Raw genomic sequence first — 19,081 nt, forward strand, 5'->3', positions numbered from 1 at the left:
CCATAGACAACACAAAGGTGAGGAAAAGGTAAAATGGCTCTAACTTGACAGATATAAGCGTGTGCTTCCAACAGCAGGGACAGAGACTGAGCGTCCAGGAGTCAGTGCACACAGTAGGCAGCATAGGCAAAGAATGCATGCCTGAGTCACTGTCCAGCAGAGCCTTATTTAGGATGTACAGTCATGCTCTGTTCTGGCCCCAACCTTATATGACTTTGCCTTGAATATTGGGCCATTACTGAATTCTGCTTCTGATCAGAAATCCTGACCAATAATTTCAAAACTACAGTAGGCTTCAGAAAATGAACGACACATTGAAGAGATTTTGTTGCATAATCATGCCAATAATTTGAAATTTACATCATAAGCCAAGACTTAAGGCTCCGACTTTATAAATTTTCTTGTATTTTTATAAATTTTCTTGTAGGTAAATGTCATTTTATAGATTAAAGTAGAAAGAAAGAGTGTAACCTAAACAACAATTATGCCAATAAATCTCTCTTTCTGCAGGGTTTAAGTGATAATGGATCCCATAGGTTCATAGATTTTAATGTTTCTTTCCTGGTTGTTGGAGGAGGATGTGTGCCACTAGAGTAGGTTTAAAAAGCCTACACTGAGCCTACTCTCTCCTGTTCCCCACTCTCCCTTCTGTTCCCCTCCTTGTCTCTCCCTCCCTCTGCTTTCTCCCTCTCTACCCCACACCTTGTGGGTCAGGATAAGGATGTATGCTCTGGGCTACAGTTCCAGCACCATGCTTGCCTGCCACAGTGTTCCAGGACCCATTGATGGTGGACTCACACTCTGAGACTGCATTCAAGCCCATGGGCTCTCTTTAAATGACCTTCTTTGTAAGTTGCACCAATCATGGTGTTTCTTCACATCAACACACCAGTAATTAAGATGGTTTCCATTTCAACAAAGCAAATTCATTAACATGGATTGGTGATTATGAGTACCAACCTTAAAACACAGAAGAAAGTAATGTACAATGCCCCATTAGCAGTCAGGAAGGAGGCAGACTGGAGGATCTCAGGAAGCAGCTTGTACAAGTAATATTCCAGCTTCCGCTTCCGGAGAACAGCTGCGATCTGGAAAAAGGGAGGCTTTGTCATTTAAGCCAACCAACTGTTTCCACTCACATTCATTCTTATATGGAAGCTACTGAATAAAGCATATGTTAAAGACTAAGTAAAGACCTATGCCATTTTCCTAGCTCCTCTGTACAAACAAAGTTTTAGAACAGAAGATGCTCGCATTCACTTAAGTTAAAAAACAGTGACAGCATGGGTCACATGATAGTTAGCTCCAAAGCAGGCACATGTCAAGACCACCACCACCATCCCCATCACCACCACCACCACCACCACCACCACCACCACCATCTCATGGTCACATGACAAGTGAGCTTCAAGGTAGGTATATGTAATAAAATAAAATTAATAATAAAAGTAATCACAAAAATAATTACAACATGGATCACAAGATAAGTCATCCCCAAGGTAGATACATGTAAAATCATAAAAACAGTTTTCAAAACAAAAATATACTTTCCAAAACAAACAGTAAATTGCAACCCAAATAAAACCACATGCTACGGAAACCAGAAGAGACTGCACTCTGCACACATTACTGATTCCATAGGAAAACACCAAATGCCATCTGGAACCCTGGTGCACTGAAGCTCCCGGAAACGGCGGCGCAGATCTTCCTGGTTGCTGCCTCCAGAGAGAACTCATGGGCAGCACCCTGCGAGCGAACTTGAGTCTCAGGACCACAGGTAAGACCAACTTTTCGGCTGCAAGTGACCTGCCTGGTGAACTCAAGACACAGGCCCACAGGAACAGCTGAAGACCTGTAGAGAGGAAAAGCTACACGCCCGAAAGCAGAACACTCTGTCCCCATAACAGGCTGAAAGAAAACAGGAAAACAGGTCTACAGCACTCCTGACACACAGGCTTATAGGAGAGTCTAGCCACTGTCAGAAACAGCAGAACAAAGTAACACTAGAGATAATCTGTTGGCGAGAGGCAAGCGCAGGAACCCAAGCAACAGAAACCAAGACTACATGGTACCATCGGGCCCCAACTCTCCCATCAAAACAAACATGGAATATCCAAACATACAAGAAAAACAAGATCTAGTTTCAAAATCATATTTGATCATGATGCTGGAGGACTTCAAGAAAGACGTAAAGAACTCCCTTAGAGAAACACAGGAAAACATTAATAAACAAGTAAAAGCCTACAGAGAGGAATCATAAAAATCCCTGAAAGAATTCCAGGAAAACACAATCAAACAGTTGAAGGAATTAAAAATGGAAATAGAAGCAATCAAGAAAGAACACATGGAAACAACCCTGGATATAGAAAACCAAAAGAAGAGACAAGGAGCTGTAGATACAAGCTTCACCAACAGAATACAAGAGATGGAAGAGAGAATCTCAGGAGCAGAAGATTCCATAGAAATCATTGACTCAACTGTCAAAGATAATGTAAAGCGGAAAAAGCTACTGGTCCAAAGCGTACAGGAAATCCAGGACTCAATGAGAAGATCAAACCTAAGGATAATAGGTATAGAAGAGAGTGAAGACTCCCAGCTCAAAGAACCAGTAAATATCTTCAACAAAATCATAGAAGAAAACTTCCCTAACCTAAAAAAAAAAAGAGATACCCATAGGCATACAAGAAGCCTACAGAACTCCAAATAGATTGGACCAGAAAAGAAACACCTCCCGTCACATAATAGTCAAAACACCAAACGCACAAAATAAAGAAAGAATATTAAAAGCACTAAGGGAAAAAGGTCAAGTAACATATGAAGGCAGACCTATCAGAATCACACCAGACTTCTCGCCAGAAACTATGAAGGCCAGAAGATCCTGGACTGATGTCATAGAGACCCTAAGAGAACACAAATGCCAGCCCAGGTTACTGTATCCTGCAAAACTCTCAATTAACATAGATGGAGAAACCAAGATATTCCATGACAAAACCAAATTTACACAATATCTTTCTACAAATACAGCACTACAAAGGATAATAAATGGTAAAGCACAACAAAAGGAGGCAAGCTATACCCTAGAAGAAGCAAGAAACTAATCGTCTTGGCAACAAAACAAAGAGAAGAAAAGTACACAAAAGTAACCTCACATCCAAATATGAATATAACAGGAAGCAATAATCACTATTCCTTAATATCTCTTAACATCAATGGCCTCAACTCCCCAATAAAAAGACATAGATTAACAAACTGGATACGCAACGAGGACCTGCATTCTCCTGCCTACAGGAAACACACCTCAGAGACAAAGACAGACACTACCTCAGAGTGAAAGGCTGGAAAACAACTTTCCAAGCAAATGGTCACAAGAAGCAAGCTGGAGTAGCCATTCTAATATCAAATAAAATCAATTTTCAACTAAAAGTCATCAAAAAAGATAAGGAAGGACATTCATATTCCTCAAAGGAAAAATCCACCAAGATGAACTCTCAATCCTAAATATCTATGCCCCAAATACAAGGGCACCTACATACGTAAAAGAAACCTTACTAAAGCTCAAAACAAACATTACACCTCACACAATAATAGTAGGAGATTTCAACACCCCACTCTCATCAATGGACAGATCATGGAAACAGAAATTAAACAGAGACGTAGACAGACTAAGAGAAGTCATGAGCCAAATGGACTTAACAGATATTTATAGAACATTCTATCCTAAAGCAAAAGGATATACCTTCTTCTCAGCTCCTCATGGTACTTTCTCCAAAATTGACCATATAATTGGTCAAAAAACGGGCCTCAACAGATACAGAAAGACAGAAATAATCCCATGCGTGCTATCAGACCACCACGGCCTAAAACTGGTCTTCAGTAACAATAAGGGAAGAATGCCCACATATACGTGGAAATTGAACAATGCTCTACTCAATGATAACCTGGTCAAGGAAGAAATAAAGAAAGAAATTAAAGACTTTTTTAGAATTTAATGAAAATGAAGTACAACATACCCAAACTTATGGGACACAATGAAAGCTGTGCTAAGAGGAAAACTCATAGAACTGAGTGCCTGCAGAAAGAAACAGGAAAGAGCATATGTCAGCAGCTTGACAGCACACCTAAAAGCTCTAGAACAAAAAGAAGCAAATACACCCAGGAGGAGTAGAAGGCAGGAAATAATCAAACTCGGAGCTGAAATCAACCAAGTAGAAACAAAAAGGACCATAGAAAGAATCAACAGAACCAAAAGTTGGTTCTTTGAGAAAATCAACAAGATAGATAAACCCTTAGCCAGACTAACGAGAGGACACAGAGAGTGTGTCCAAATTAACAAAATCAGAAATGAAAAGGGAGACATAACTACAGATTCAGAGGAAATTCAAAAAATCATCAGATCTTACTATAAAAGCCTATATTCAACAAAACTTGAAAATCTGCAGGAAATGGACAATTTCCTAGACAGATACCAGATACCAAAGTTAAATCAGGAACAGATAAACCAGTTAAACAACCCCATAACTCCTAAGGAAATAGAAGCAGTCATTAAAGGTCTCCCAACCAAAAAGAGCCCATGTCCAGACGGGTTTAGTGCAGAATTCTATCAGACCTTCATAGAAGACCTCATACCAATATTATCCAAACTATTCCACAAAATTGAAACAGATGGAGCACTACCGAATTCCTTCTACGAAGCCACAATTACTCTTATACCTAAACCACACAAAGACACAACAAAGAAAGAGAACTTCAGACCAATTTCCCTTATGAATATCGACACAAAAATACTCAATAAAATACTGGCAAACCGAATCCAAGAGCACATCAAAACAATCATCCACCATAATCAAGTAGGCTTCATCCCAGGCATGCAGGGATGGTTTAATATACGGAAAACCATCAACGTGATCCATTATATAAACAAACTGAAAGAACAAGACCACATGATCATTTCATTAGATGCTGAGAAAGCATTTGACAAAATTCAACACCCCTTCATGATAAAAGTCCTGGAAAGAATAGGAATTCAAGGCCCATACCTAAACTTAGTAAAAGCCATATTCAGAAAACCAGTTGCTAACATTAAACTAAATGGAGAGAAACTTGAAGCAGTCCCACTAAAATCAGGGACTAGACAAGGCTTCCCAATCTCTCCCTACTTATTCAATATAGTTCTTGAAGTTCTAGCCAGAGCAATCAGACAACAAAAGGAGGTCAAGGGGATACAGATCAGAAAAGAAGAAGTCAAAATATCACTATTTGCAGATGATATGATAGTATATTTAAGTGATCCCAAAAGTTCCACCAAAGAACTACTAAAGCTGATAAACAACTTCAGCAAAGTGGCTGGGTATAAAATTAACTCAAATAAATCAGTAGCCTTCCTCTACACAAAAGAGAAACAAGCCGAGAAAGAAATTAGGGAAACGACACCCTTCATAATAGACCCAAAAAATATAAAGTACCTCGGTGTGACTTTAACCAAGCAAGTAAAAGATTTGTACAATAAGAACTTCAAGACACTGAAGAAAGAAATTGAAGAAGACCTCAGAAGATGGAAAGATCTCCCATGCTCATGGATTGGCAGGATTAATATAGTAAAAATGGCCATTTTACCAAAAGCGATCTACAGATTCAATGCAATCCCCATCAGAATACCAGTCCAATTGTTCAAAGAGTTAGACAGAACAATTTGCAAATTCATCTGGAATAACAAAAAACCCAGGATAGCTAAAACTATCCTCAACAATAAAAGGACTTCAGGGGGAATCACTATCCCTGAACTCAAGCAGTATTACAGAGCAATAGTGATAAAAACTGCATGGTATTGGTACAGAGACAGACAGATAGACCAATGGAATAGAATTGAAGACCCAGAAATGAACCCACACACCTATGGTCACTTGATTTTTGACAAAGGAGCCAAAAACATCCAATGGAAAAAAGATAGCATTTTCAGCAAATGGTGCTGGTTCAACTGGAGGTCAACATGTAGAAGAATGCAGATCGATCCATGCTTATCACCCTGTACAAAGCTTAAGTCCAAGTGGATCAAGGACCTCCACATCAAACCAGACACACTCAAACTAATAGAAGAAAAACTAGGGAAGCATCTGGAACACATGGGCACTGGAAAAAATTTCCTGAACAAAACACCAATGGCTTATGCTCTAAGATCAAGAATCGACAAATGGGATCTCATAAAACTGCAAAGCTTCTATAAGGCAAAGGACACTGTGGTTAGGACAAAACGGCAACCAACAGATTGGGAAAAGATCTTTACCAATCCTACAACAGATAGAGGCCTTATATCCAAAATATACAAAGAACTCAAGAAGTTAGACTGCAGGGAGACAAATAACCCTATTAAAAAATGGGGTTCAGGGCTAAACAAACAATTCACAGCTGAGGAATGCCGAATGGCTGAGAAACACCTAAAGAAATGTTCAACATCTTTAGTCATAAGGGAAATGCAAATCAAAACAACCCTGAGATTTCACCTCACACCAGTGAGAATGGCTAAGATCAAAAACTGAGGTGATAGCAGATGCTGGAGAGGATGTGGAGAAATATAGGGAGCGGCTAAAGATGGCGCCGACATCCGGTGGTCGTTTGTGGTAAACACCTACAGCGCATGTGTTGGCAGACCCCCAGCACCTACAAGGCCAGGGTGATATTCATGCTAAATAGGTATTTCATGCTCCACCAATCCCCAGTAGACAAATTTACAGCCACAGCCTGTCTTGTATTTAAGGCGAGTGCCTTTGTTCCCCAGGGTCCCCGTACTATCAATTAGGTGTTCCTACAATAAAGGCTGATTGAGAAGGATCCAAAGGTGTTGCATCTTCCTTGCCGGTCGAGGTGGGCGCGACAGAGAAAGAGGAACACTCCTCCATTGTTGGTGGGGTTGCACACTGGTACAACCATTCTGGAAATCAGTCTGGAGGTTCCTCAGAAAATTGGACATTGAACTGCCTGAGGATCCAGCTATACCTCTCTTGGGCATATACCCAAAAGATGCCCCAACATATAAAAAAGACACGTGCTCCACTATGTTCATAGCAGCCTTATTTATAATAGCCAGAAACTGGAAAGAACCCAGATGCCCTTCAACAGAGGAATGGATACAGAAAATGTGGTACATCTACACAATGGAATATTACTCAGCTATCAAAAATAATGACTTTATGAAATTCGTAGGCAAATGGTTGGAACTGGAAAATATCATCCTGAGTGAGCTAACTTAATCACAGAAAGACATACATGGTATGCACTCATTGATAAGTGGCTATTAGCCCAAATGCTTGAATTACCCTAGATGCCTAGAACAAATGAAACTCAAGACGGATGATCAAAATGTGAATGCTTCACTCCTTCTTTAAAAGGGGAACAAGAATACCCTTGACAGGGAATAGAGAGGCAAAGATTAAAACAGAGACTGAAGGAACACCCATTCAGAGCCTGCCCCACATGTGGCCCATACATATACAGCCACCCAATTAGACAAGATGGATGAAGCAAAGAAGTGCAGACCGACAGGAGCCGGATGTAGATCACTCCTGAGAGACACAGCCAGAATACAGCAAATACAGAGGCGAATGCCAGCAGCAAACCACTGAACTGAGAATAGGACCCCCATTGAAGGAATCAGAGAAAGAACTGGAAGAGCTTGAAGGGGCTCGAGACCCCATATGTACAACAATACCAAGCAACCAGAGCTTCCAGGGACTAACCCACTAACTAAAGACTATACATGGACTGACCCTGGACTCTGACCCCATAGGTAGCAATGAATATCCTAGTAAGAGCACCAGTGGAAGGGGAAGCCCTGGGTCCTGCTAAGACTGAACCCCCAGTGAACTAGACTGTTGGGGGGAGGGCAGCAATGGGGGGAGGTTTGGGAGGGGAACACCCATAAGGAAGGGGAAGGGGGAGGGGGATGTTTGCCCGGAAACCGGGAAAGGGAATAACACTCGAAATGTATATAAGAAATACTCAAGTTAATAATAAAAAAATAAAAAGAAAGAAATTCTCAAGTTAATAAAAAAAAAAGTAAAAAAAAAAAAAAAAAAAAAAAAAAACACATGCTACAACAAAGCTCCATTAACCATTGCCAGCCCAGGCTACCATCTCAGGAAACCTCAGTGTCCAAAAGCTAAGCAATGCCTTGGAGATTCGAACTGAAGCTGTGAGGAATAAAGGTGAGGCATAAACAAGTTAATAACTTCTGGCATTGGAGAGCCCTGAAAAGAAACTGACAATAGGCCAACAGGCTGCCTCAGAGGATAAAGGCGCTTGCTTCCAAGCCTTGTGATCATTCCACCCCAGAGCCCAAGTGGGAGAGAGAGAACCTACTCTTACATGGTGTTGTCTGATGGTGACATGGGAAGTCTCCAAATGCCACACACATTTAAAAATTAAAAACATATAAAAGACTCGCCTATTAATTTTAAATTGAAAAATATTAACTTTAAGGTTTTAAATTGAAAACCTATGTGTTTGTTTCTTTGTTTGATTTGGTTTTAGTTAAAAACCTGTTCAACTTGATTAACCTTGAATTTAAAGGGATGATTTCTACATTAAATTAATACCACCAAAACCCTGGCATAGAGAGATGATATAAAAATAAAGATACGAGTCTACTCAGTGAGTGCACTAGTAATGTTACAGGGGATAAAGTAAAAGACAATGTGTTCATGATAGGGACTAACACACACAAGGTGATTCCATGTGGGCATTCTAAAGCACAGGGCAGTGGAGAGTCACTGGAGAAAGCATAGTGCAGGCGGACCAAAGGTTCAGGGTGGAGGAAGAGGAGCTGAACTGATCACAGAATCCTTCCAGGTGAAAGGGAAATCACTGTCCATTGTTAGGAAACTGTACAGAGGAACAAAGTTTAGAACAGTGAGATTAGGGAATTAGTGGGGAGGTGGAAGAGAGGAAGGCACAGGGGAGAGACAGGAAGGCTGACAGCCTCTCCACTCATCCCCTTTCTAGAAATAACACTTTCTGATGTTGGAGGCCAGCAAGTCCAGTGACCTCTGCTAAGGTCTTATTTCATCCACAAAGTTTTGGAAACTGGCCACCTCTCCTATTTCAACTCAACTGCCATCCACACAAAGAAACAATGAAAAAGGAAGTCCAACCCTATCTTTAAGACATATGAAAGTCTGGGTGGGGGTGAGGGCAAATAACAAACCATAGTACATATGGCAATGTGGTAATCCTAAGCCTGAGAGAGAAGGTGCTGCTAATGAAACACAGGAGTGAGTGAAACTACCCAGTGCTGGGGAAGAAATGGGAGAGGCACTATTAGTCAGCTTCTCAGCACTAAGACAAGGCACCTATGGGAACAGCTTACTAGGAGAAAAGAGTTCAGAGCTCATAGTTCCAAAGGTGTCTGTCTGCCCATGAGCCCAGTCTGTGGCTTTTGTGTGGGGCAAGGCAATATATCAGAGCAGGAACACGTGGCAGCCAAAAAGGGAGGGAGAGAAACAAAATGGGGCAAAGGTCTCAATATTCCCTTCAATGTCCCCCAATGACCTAACTTCCTTCCACACGCCCCACCATTAAATCTTCCTCTCTCTTCCAATAGCACTCCAGTCAGGGAACCAAGTCTTCAACACATGGGCATTTAGGGAGAGTCAAACTCCAAGCTACTATACAAACCATGTTCATAAGTTACATGTCCATTGTACCTAATATGAAATGCAGATCCAACACAATTCTTTATATACTCCACCAGAGACCTCTATAAACAAAAAATAGTTCTGCAATTTGCACAGAAAGCAAAGGAAGTAGAACTGCTCTCCATAAAAACTGTTAAAATGCAGAAAAACTATTCCCAGATCAACTGTACAATACTGACAATACAAGCACATGAAGTGAACAAAATACAGAACCAAGACATTCATTCAAATACATCTAATTTTTGATAAAGGCACAAAAACAGTTCTACAAAGGGAAGAAAGCCGTTTCAATAGACAGTGCCATCTGTGAGTTAGTAAGTAAGGGACGTCGGCAAGTTAGGAAGACAGAGAATATTAAGCTAGGTTTTACATTTTGTACAAAAAGTAATCCAAAATGGATCACAGGCATTACATAACACAGACAATTACAAAACTTTTGGAGAAAAGTGGGAAGTTTTTAAAACAATGGGGCAAAGCAAAGAGGTTTTAGAATTGACACCAATGGTAAAAGGAACATTTGTTAAATTGAACTACATTTCTTGATAAAAAGACCAACAGATATGCTACAGAACACAGGAAAACAGAAAGCCTGTATCTAATTAAAGACTAGCATCTAGTGTGTGTGTGTGTGTGTGTGTGTGTGTGTGTGTGTGTGTGTGTGTGTCTTAAAGGCATGAGAAAAATATAATCCAATTAGAATAAAGGTAGGAAGAGATATTTTCCAAATAGAATATATACCAAATAAATGAGTCGGAAACTGTTAATTAAAATTACAATGAGCTAGCATTACAACCATAGAATATCTAATGTCAGATCATAGAAAATCATAGAAATCATAGAAAACTAATGTCAGGGCTGGGGAGATGGCTCAAAGTGCTCTCTGTGCAAGCATGAGGACCTGAGTTCAGATCCCAGCATCCTCGATTTTTAAAAAAGCATGGCACCAGTGTAACCATCTGTAACCCCAGCTCTGAAAGGCAGAAACAGGGTACATTTCTCGGGGTTCCTCACCAGCAAGTCAAACTGAAAAGGAGCTTTGAGTTCAATCAGAGGCACTGTCTCAAAAGAGTAAGGTAGAGAGGTGACAGAGGAAGACACTTGACACTGACCCTGATCTCCACATGTAAATGCACTGCTAAGAGCATGCTCACTCTCTCGGTCTCTCGCTCTCTCTCTCCCTCTCTCTCTGTCTCTCTCTGTCTCTCTGTCTCTCTCTGTCTCTGTCTCTCTCTCTGTCTCTGTCTCTGTCTCTCTCTCTGTCTCTCTCTCTCTCTCTCTCACACACACACACACACACACACACTGTGCACACCTTTGCACACAGTACACAATGACAATATCAAATACTAGCAAAGATTCAGCCTAGGCACTCACTTGTCACTGGTAGACATATGATGATTAATATATGCTATAGGACAGTTTGGCAGTTTGTTGAGAAACTAATCAAGCAACTGCCATTAAAACAATAATTACTGTCCTGGGTGTGTATTTATTTCTAAGAAATGCTAACATGGCCCTTGTATACAAATCTTTCTAACAGTTTTGCTCATTATTATTAAGTTATAAAACCAGCTGTTCTTCAACAAGTGAGTGGCTAAACAAACTGAGACAACTCCATGGAGTAACTACACAAAACCATAATCACTGCTCTCTTGGTCAGAGAAGCTTCTTAAGCATCAGAAGGCACAGGTCAATGCAGAGCTCGTTAACTGCTCCAAGTGCTGAGAATACACAGCTGTGAACAGGGCTCAGCACTGCTGAACATTCTCAGATATCAAGCCTCGTTGACCCACAGTGTTTCTAGAAATATCATGCAACAGGGAGTGGAATGAACGTAAGAGCCAGAAGGTAGATGTACTGGCTGGTTTCCTGTGTCAACTTGACACAAGCTGGAGTTATCACAGAGAAAGGAGTCTTCCTTGAGGAAATGCCTCCATGAGATCCAGCTGTAAAGCATTTTCTCAATTAGTGATCAAGGGTGGGAGAGCTCCTTGTGGGTGATGCCGTCCCTGGGCATAGTCTTGGGTTCTATAAGAAAGCAAGCTGAGCAAGCCAGGGGAAGCAAGCCAGTAAGCAACATCCCTTCATGGCCTCTGCATCAGCTCCTGCTTCCTGACCTGCTTGAGTTCCAGTCCTGACTTCTTGTGGTGATGAACAGCAATGTGGAGGTGTGAGCTGAGTAAACCCTTCCCTCCCCACCTGCTTCTTGGTCATGATGTTTGTGCAGGAATAGACACCCTGACTAAGACAATAGAGAAGAATGCTATGAAAGGTGGTCTCTGGACACAGCATGGTTGCCACACACATGAGCTCACAGCAGCTATGCATGCTTGTATGCACAAGATCAAGAGCTTTAAAAAGCCCAGCACGGAGAAAGAAGAGTCTTGACTGGGGGACTAATGGCTACTGAGGGATAAGAGGATTATTTTTCCTTAGGATTGGAGATGACCATTGGTAAGTTATCAATGACCCAGTGAATGATCCCACACATATGTGCATATATAAGCAGCACTAAATGGGGATAGTAGGGTTTTTAAAAAAAAAAAACTACATGAAGGTAACGGGGAAGGGGATACATGTTGTAGGGGAATGGGGGAGCTAGATAGAAAACTGGGATTTAACCAAGAGACACTGTATACATGTGTGTTGACTAGTTTTATGTCAGCTTGACACAACCTAGAGTTATAACAAAGGAGGGAACCTCAATCGAGAAAAAGTCCCCATAAGATCTGGCTGTAAGGCATTTTCTTAATTGGTAACTGATAGGGAGAGCCCAGCCTGTTGAGGGTGATGTCATCCCTGGGCTGAGGTCCTGGGTTCAATAAGTAAAGCAGGCTGAGCGAGCCATGCTGAGCAAGCCCATAACCAAGGCCCTCCATGACCTCTGCATGCCATCAGCTGGGCCTCCAGGATCCTGCCCTGTTTGAGTTCCTGTCCTGACTTCCTTCAATGACAGAATATGATACGAAAGTGTAAGCCAAAAAAGCTTTTCTTCCCCATCTTGTCTTTAGTCATGGTGTTTCATCACAGCAAGAGTAACCCTAACTAAAAAAAATACATGTGAAATTTTTAAAACATAAAATTTTAAAAGGAAAAAAAGACACAAGACAATCATATAAAGCTTCCTAGCTAAGAGAAAGGGGACAATCTCAAAGGACCGCTCACTGTACTTCATTTATATAACACTGCTCAAATGACCAAGTACAGGAACGAAGAACCATTGTCTGGATGACAGAGACTAAAGGGACAAGGATGGGAAGACCAAAGCACGGCTATAAAAGGGCAACCTCAAGGATGTCAGCCCTGACAAAACTGTTCTGTGTCTTTTAAGTGTAGTGGTGTTTTGTCTGCACCACTGTGCACATGTGTGCAGTACCCATGGAAGCCAGAAGAGGAAGTCTGATCCCCTGGAAATGAAGTCACAGATGGCTGTGAGCCATCATTTGTGTGCTAGGAATTGAATCCAGGTCTTCTGGGAAAGCAGCCAGTGCTCTTAACCATTTAACATACCTGACTGCATCTGGAAGCAGGAGTTTGATGTCTTATGTCTCCCTCAATCCTGCCTTTTGTTCTAAGAGGCTCACCTTGAACCTGGAATAACAAATTCTCCCCCAGTGTCCTCCTGTCTCTCTGCCTCCCAGTCACTGGGTATAGGCACAAAGCTCCATGCACAGCAGGGTATTTGGCGGTAACAATCCAAACTCAGGTCCTCCGGTTTTGATTTTTTTGTGTTTTTTTTGTTTGTTTGTTTGGTTGGTTGGTTGGTTGGTTGGTTGGTTGGTTTTGTTTTGTTTTGTTTGTACTTTTGTGTTTTTGAGACAGGGTCTCACTATTTAGCTTTGGGTATCCTGGAACTCACTCCGTAGATATGTAGATGAGGCTGGCCTCTGGCCTCAACTCACAGAAATCCACCTGCCTCTGCCTCCTGAGTGCTTAGATTAAAGATGTGTGCCACTACACCCAGCTCAGTTCCCCCTGTTTATGAGCAATTGAGACATCTTTCTCTGTTCTGATGTGGCTACCTCAATAGTAATACTTTTACTGCATACTGTAACATTGTCTGGCAAGAGGATGCCATGGAAAGAAAAAGCTCAAGAATCATTACTATTTCTTTCATATCTATGTGAATCTACATCTACCTTAAAATAATGAGTATTTGTTTTCACAAATAAACACTTCTCACTTCTATCAAAGAAGTCCCTGATGAAACACATACGCCAAGATCATGAAAATCAAAGACCAGACACAGGGCTGGTTTGGGAATGAGGCACAACTACAGACCTCACACATTGCTGACAATACTGTAAATGCTGTACAACTCCTGTGCAAAACTATTTGATAATATGAATCGCATCTAATTAATCATACCCATACTCTCATGTGTATGCTCAGAACATATGCTTTCTCTTCACCAAGACTATTCTCCAGCATCTGCAATCAACCCCAAATACCAGCCCGATCTAAATGTCTACTAATGGTAGTAAAGTAAACTGTACAGTCTGTTTAAAGAAAGGAAAACCTGACACAAAGCTCAAGAAATCAACTCTATCATCATTGTGCTGTCATCCAGAGCTTACAGCCAGGGTTTACAAGTAGCTGAGAGACTGATCTCTGAATAGTCTGTGGCCAGGAGAAGCCTGGGAGTCCAGGCAGAGTGATCACAAAAGTTTCCCAGTATGCAGCACTCCATTTTCCTTCTCCATGCACACAGTATACTGCATACTGGGACACAGTATGTGTGAACAGCTTAAACAATATAGTAGCACCTGGGCTAGCCTTGTGGTCATTTTTAAAACCCTCAGACTCAGGTGTGATATCATCAAGCACCTCCAGAAGCACCACTTCTTATATCAAAAACCTTAGCACTGTTCATATGCCATGACCCAATAACTCTATGCTAATTTCTTGTGCAGTTTCTAGTGTTCATATAAAAATTTAGCAGAAAACAAGGTATAGCATAAAATAATGGTTAAACTATATTAAAATTTTATTTATACTTATGTAATGTTTTAGAAGACTAATGATATCTAAAAATAAGATATGTGAAAGGAAAAAGACTAAAACAATAAGGCTCATATGACAAGTGCAATATATTAAAGTGCTATACATTATCATCACTAAATGGTATATAAATTGCTAATTTAACATTCTTCTTTTTGCAATCATATATCTTGGTCATATCATCCCATAACATAAAATATGTTATAGTTTATAATAACAGGGAGAAGACGTAAGTGTGAGAAACTGGGGATTATCTATTATTAAAAATATAGCTGGGGGGTTGGGGATTTAGCTCAGCGGTACAGCGCTTGCCTAGCGAGCGCAAGGCCCTGGGTTCGGTCCCCAGCTCCAAAAAAAAAAAAAAATATATATATATATATATATATGTATATATATATGTATATATATATATATAGCTAGGAAATAGCAATAGTCACAAAGATACAGCACAAAATAATCATATCCACTCTACAGCCATCTGCATGAAGGTTTCTTGTTTACATGCTCTCTAGAGGTCAGTTTCCTCACTTCTTAAAGAGATTGAGGGGCTTGAGCTGTGGCTCAAAAGGCAAGAGCATTTTCTATTCTTGCACAAGGCCTGGGTTTTTATCCCAGGACCCACGAGGCAACTTACAACTGCCTGTAACTCCAGCTCTGGGTGATATGATTCCCTCTTCTGTCCTCCAGTGACACAGGTGTGCATCCATACACACACCCAAAACACTCATATGCATAAAATAAAAATCTTTTTTAAAATAAAAATCAAGAAATAATAAAGAGGGTAAACTCGTAACATTGTAAGCACTTTTTTCCTCAGCAAAAAAAAAAGTCGTTTTTTAAAAATAAGTGATACTGGAAACATCAGATACGAGCAAATATGGATACAATTAACAAAGTTCACATACTACACACAAAAAGTGCTCTGGGATGGACCTCAGACCTAAGTTATAAAACCACAACACATTAAAGCATCTAAAACATAAGCAAACACCTTTGTGAACAAGCATGTGTCGAGGTGCAGTGACAGCTTGAGAGAACTCATGAAGGGCCGATGTGGACCAAGCCAAACCACTGAGTGCAGACGGAGGAGAGACAAGATTAGGAGGCCAGGTCTCAATATTAAAATTCCCTCCAGCCCTTTAAGGTCTTAGTTATAGCCCTGAACTCTCAAGGTGTAGGCACTACAAACACATACCTCTCCATGGCCTCCAAGTCCCTGTCCACAACACTCTCATCACTTAGCATCCACTAAAGCCATATGCTCTTCACTTTACACATTTACATTCCCTTGTTACTCATTTCCCATTTCCCATGTGATGTGCGCCATACATTTTCCAAAGAGACAGCACACCAGCACTGACATTGCAGCCTTTGACCATGAGTGACGACAAATCTAATTGGCTCTCAAAGGAGCTTACCACAGCATTAGACTCATTAGTAACAAGCCCACAGGTTGATCATTCATCTCTTAAAAATAACTCCATTTCTAAATGTAAACAAATCTGGTTTCTTGTGACAAATAAAATAGTTTACAGTAACAGATTTGTGTTGTATCTATTCTTAATCACTTTTAAATAAGGGTTTCTTTAAAGCACGACCTCACAGCAACACAACTCATAGGGGCCAATCTGATTTTCAGGAGCTATCCTTCTTCCTGTGCCTTATAAGAGTGATACTATCCCCACCCCTGACCCTGCCCCTGCTTCCTAATGACACATGATGCCAACAGCATCCCCTTGTTTTGACCACCAAAACTGGCTGTAGACACTGGCAAACATCTCTTCAGAAATCAAACGGCCCCCTATTGAGAACAACTGCTTTAAAGAAAATGGCAAGCATATCTTGAATATTACTACTGTGTCTTAAATGCCCTCCAGAGACCCGAGTTACAGTTTCCTTACAGTTTCCATCCCCAGCCTATGATATATTTGGAGACCGTGGAAATATTAAGAAATGAGAACCCATCAGAGGCCTAGGCCACTGAGGCAGCTTTTGAGTGGAACATAAGATACAGTTCCCTCCAGTCTCCTCTGCTTCCTATTTCCATCAGATGAGAGTCCTCTGACACAAGCACCCACCATCATGTATTTGCTGCCTAATTAGAGACTCAGAATCAACAGAGCCAAGCAGCCATGCACTGAGACCTAAAACAGAATACACCTGCCTCTTTTTAAGCTAATTGGCTGCCTAGGTGTTTTGTCGTGGAGATACAAACCTAACACAGAAAACTGCCATCATGAAGTAGGGTTGGAACTAGGTGTGTGCCTAGATAATGTGAGTAGGACCTGGAATTGGTTCATTGGAGAAATCTGAGAAAGTAATTAGGTGGTATAGGTGAGAAAAGGCATGAAATGCTGTAGGCAAAGAACAGTAGGTGCTTCTGTGGGACACAAAAAAAAAAAATCAATAAACTAAGAGATATAAAGATAGTAATGGCTATGCAGATGAAGTTTCAGTTAGGAATGAAAATTCCACTAAATATTATTAAATGCCAAACTTTTTACACAGCACAAAAGAAATTGCCTGAGAGAACTGAGTTTAGAGGTGGTAAACTAGATTACCAGAAAATCTCAAGGCGGCAGCACAGCACTTCAAGAACTAGAACAAAAAAAGCAAAGGAGAAAGGTTTGAATAATACTCTCATCTTGGGTGTGTGTGTGTGTGTGTTTAAACTGCACCAAATTGGGGTGCAGTTGCTAAGGAGACTGAAACACTAAAAGCAGCAGCAAGGACCAGCCTCAGCATGGAGAGGGTCCTGAGAGAAGGGGTGTCTGGGAGTGGTGAAAAGAATGATTCAAAGTCAAATCATGGACCAAGCTGATGACCTGTGTCCTGCTTGATACAGCTTTTCCAGTCTGCTTCTCTCAATGTTCTGCTTTCTTGCTGGAGATCTCTCTATCCATGTCCTGCTTACTTGTGAGGGTGTGTGTGTCTGAGAGAGAAAGAGAATGAGATAAGTGAGAGAGAGAGAGAGAGAGAGAGAGAGAGAGAGAGAGAGAGAGAGAGTGAGTCTGTGTGTGTCTCTGTGTCTGTCTGTTCTCCAAGCAGTTCTCTCTTTTTACCCTAAATAATTCTCTGACTAGCTCCTCTCCTACAGAACACAGGTCCAGTCTTTTATTTTACCTATCAATCCAGTCATTTACTCCAATTCTTAAGAGACCGAAAGCATTCATTTTTTTTCTTTGCATTGCAAAAAGAATTCAGAGACCTGTCAGGCTTTGTTAAGCACAGAAGATAAACAAGTTGGGTGGGACCCTGCCCTGAGATTACCATTTTAGCACACCTGGACCTAACCTCACTGTTTTAGGTTGACCCTGAACTCCAGAATCTGCCTACTTTTGTAGCTTTCTGACAAACTGGCTCATAGTGCAACTGCCTTCGTTCCTTTAGATTCATGAAGTCCCTCATAATTCATATTGCATCCTTATATAGATTTTGAATAGCTGAGAAGTTATATATTTTTTTTCAACTCATGTATTTAGAGCTCTTTTCCATTAAGGACTGTCCTGAAGGTCCCAGTGTTTATCATTTTGCTGAGACATTAGTCATACCTTCACCTCCTGGACCCACGCTGTCTCAGATTATCATGAAGTCGTTAACATTAACAGAGAGGACATTCCATCAAGGAATGTGAAATATATACATTATTATACAAACAAGCCTTAAATCCACAGTAGCCATTGACATTCCTAGAGGCTCACACCAGGGCCCTGTCTCAGGGCAGGAACCGTGTCACTCTGTCCCCACCAGAGCCAAGGAGGGCTCAGCAGAAGCCAAGTAGGAGCTAGACAGATGAATTAGCAGGTAAGGACACCGGCTAATCCTTCAGAGGACCCAGCATCTATCTTCATGGGTCACAATGGTGGGTAACTGTAGTTCCAGTGAATTTGCCACCACCCCATCCTCTGCCTTCATGGGAATGCACACATGTGGTACACAGATATACACAAAGGCCAAATTATCCATATGCACAGAATAAAAATAAATAATTTTTTTTACATTTTTATAAAGAATCCAAGCACTTTGTATCCTGGAAAATAGGATGAAAATGTCTTGAAAACTTCTCAGAAATAAGCAGGCCACCATCCATGCCATCAAAGGCTCAAAGACAGACAAGAATGAGTCTGTTTCAAGGACTTTTCATTGAGAAGGGACCCCAGGGCATCATGCTTGACTGGGACTGTCAATAATCTTGCTTCTTTTCAAATTATCTAACTGGGACACGCACCAGATACCAGATATGGAACTAAGATGTAAGGTTTAGCTGTGCTACAGTCCAGTCTTGCTTTGGTCTAAACCCTGTATTTTATTCCTGAATTCCTCCCTTTTGGATTAGGAATGTTTACTCTGTGTATCTTGGAAACAGACAACCTAGTTTTCACACTTTGTAAAGG

At 40.9% G+C, this 19,081-nt stretch overlaps 1 protein-coding gene across 4 annotated transcripts in view; it reads right to left on the minus strand.

The window, feature by feature from the left end:
* Tmem135 (transmembrane protein 135) overlaps positions 1 to 19,081 on the minus strand; it is a 280,538-nt gene that overhangs the window by 174,257 nt on the left and 87,200 nt on the right. For all 4 annotated transcript variants that reach the window (NM_001013896.1, XM_087656459.1, XM_087656454.1 and 1 more), the window contains 1 exon segment: positions 961 to 1,088. In NM_001013896.1, the coding sequence (NP_001013918.1) occupies positions 961 to 1,088 (128 nt within the window).

Source organism: Rattus norvegicus, chromosome 1, assembly GCF_021556685.1.
Source record: "Rattus norvegicus strain SHRSP/BbbUtx chromosome 1, alternate assembly SHRSP_T2T, whole genome shotgun sequence".
NCBI classification, from domain to species: Eukaryota; Metazoa; Chordata; class Mammalia; order Rodentia; family Muridae; genus Rattus; species Rattus norvegicus.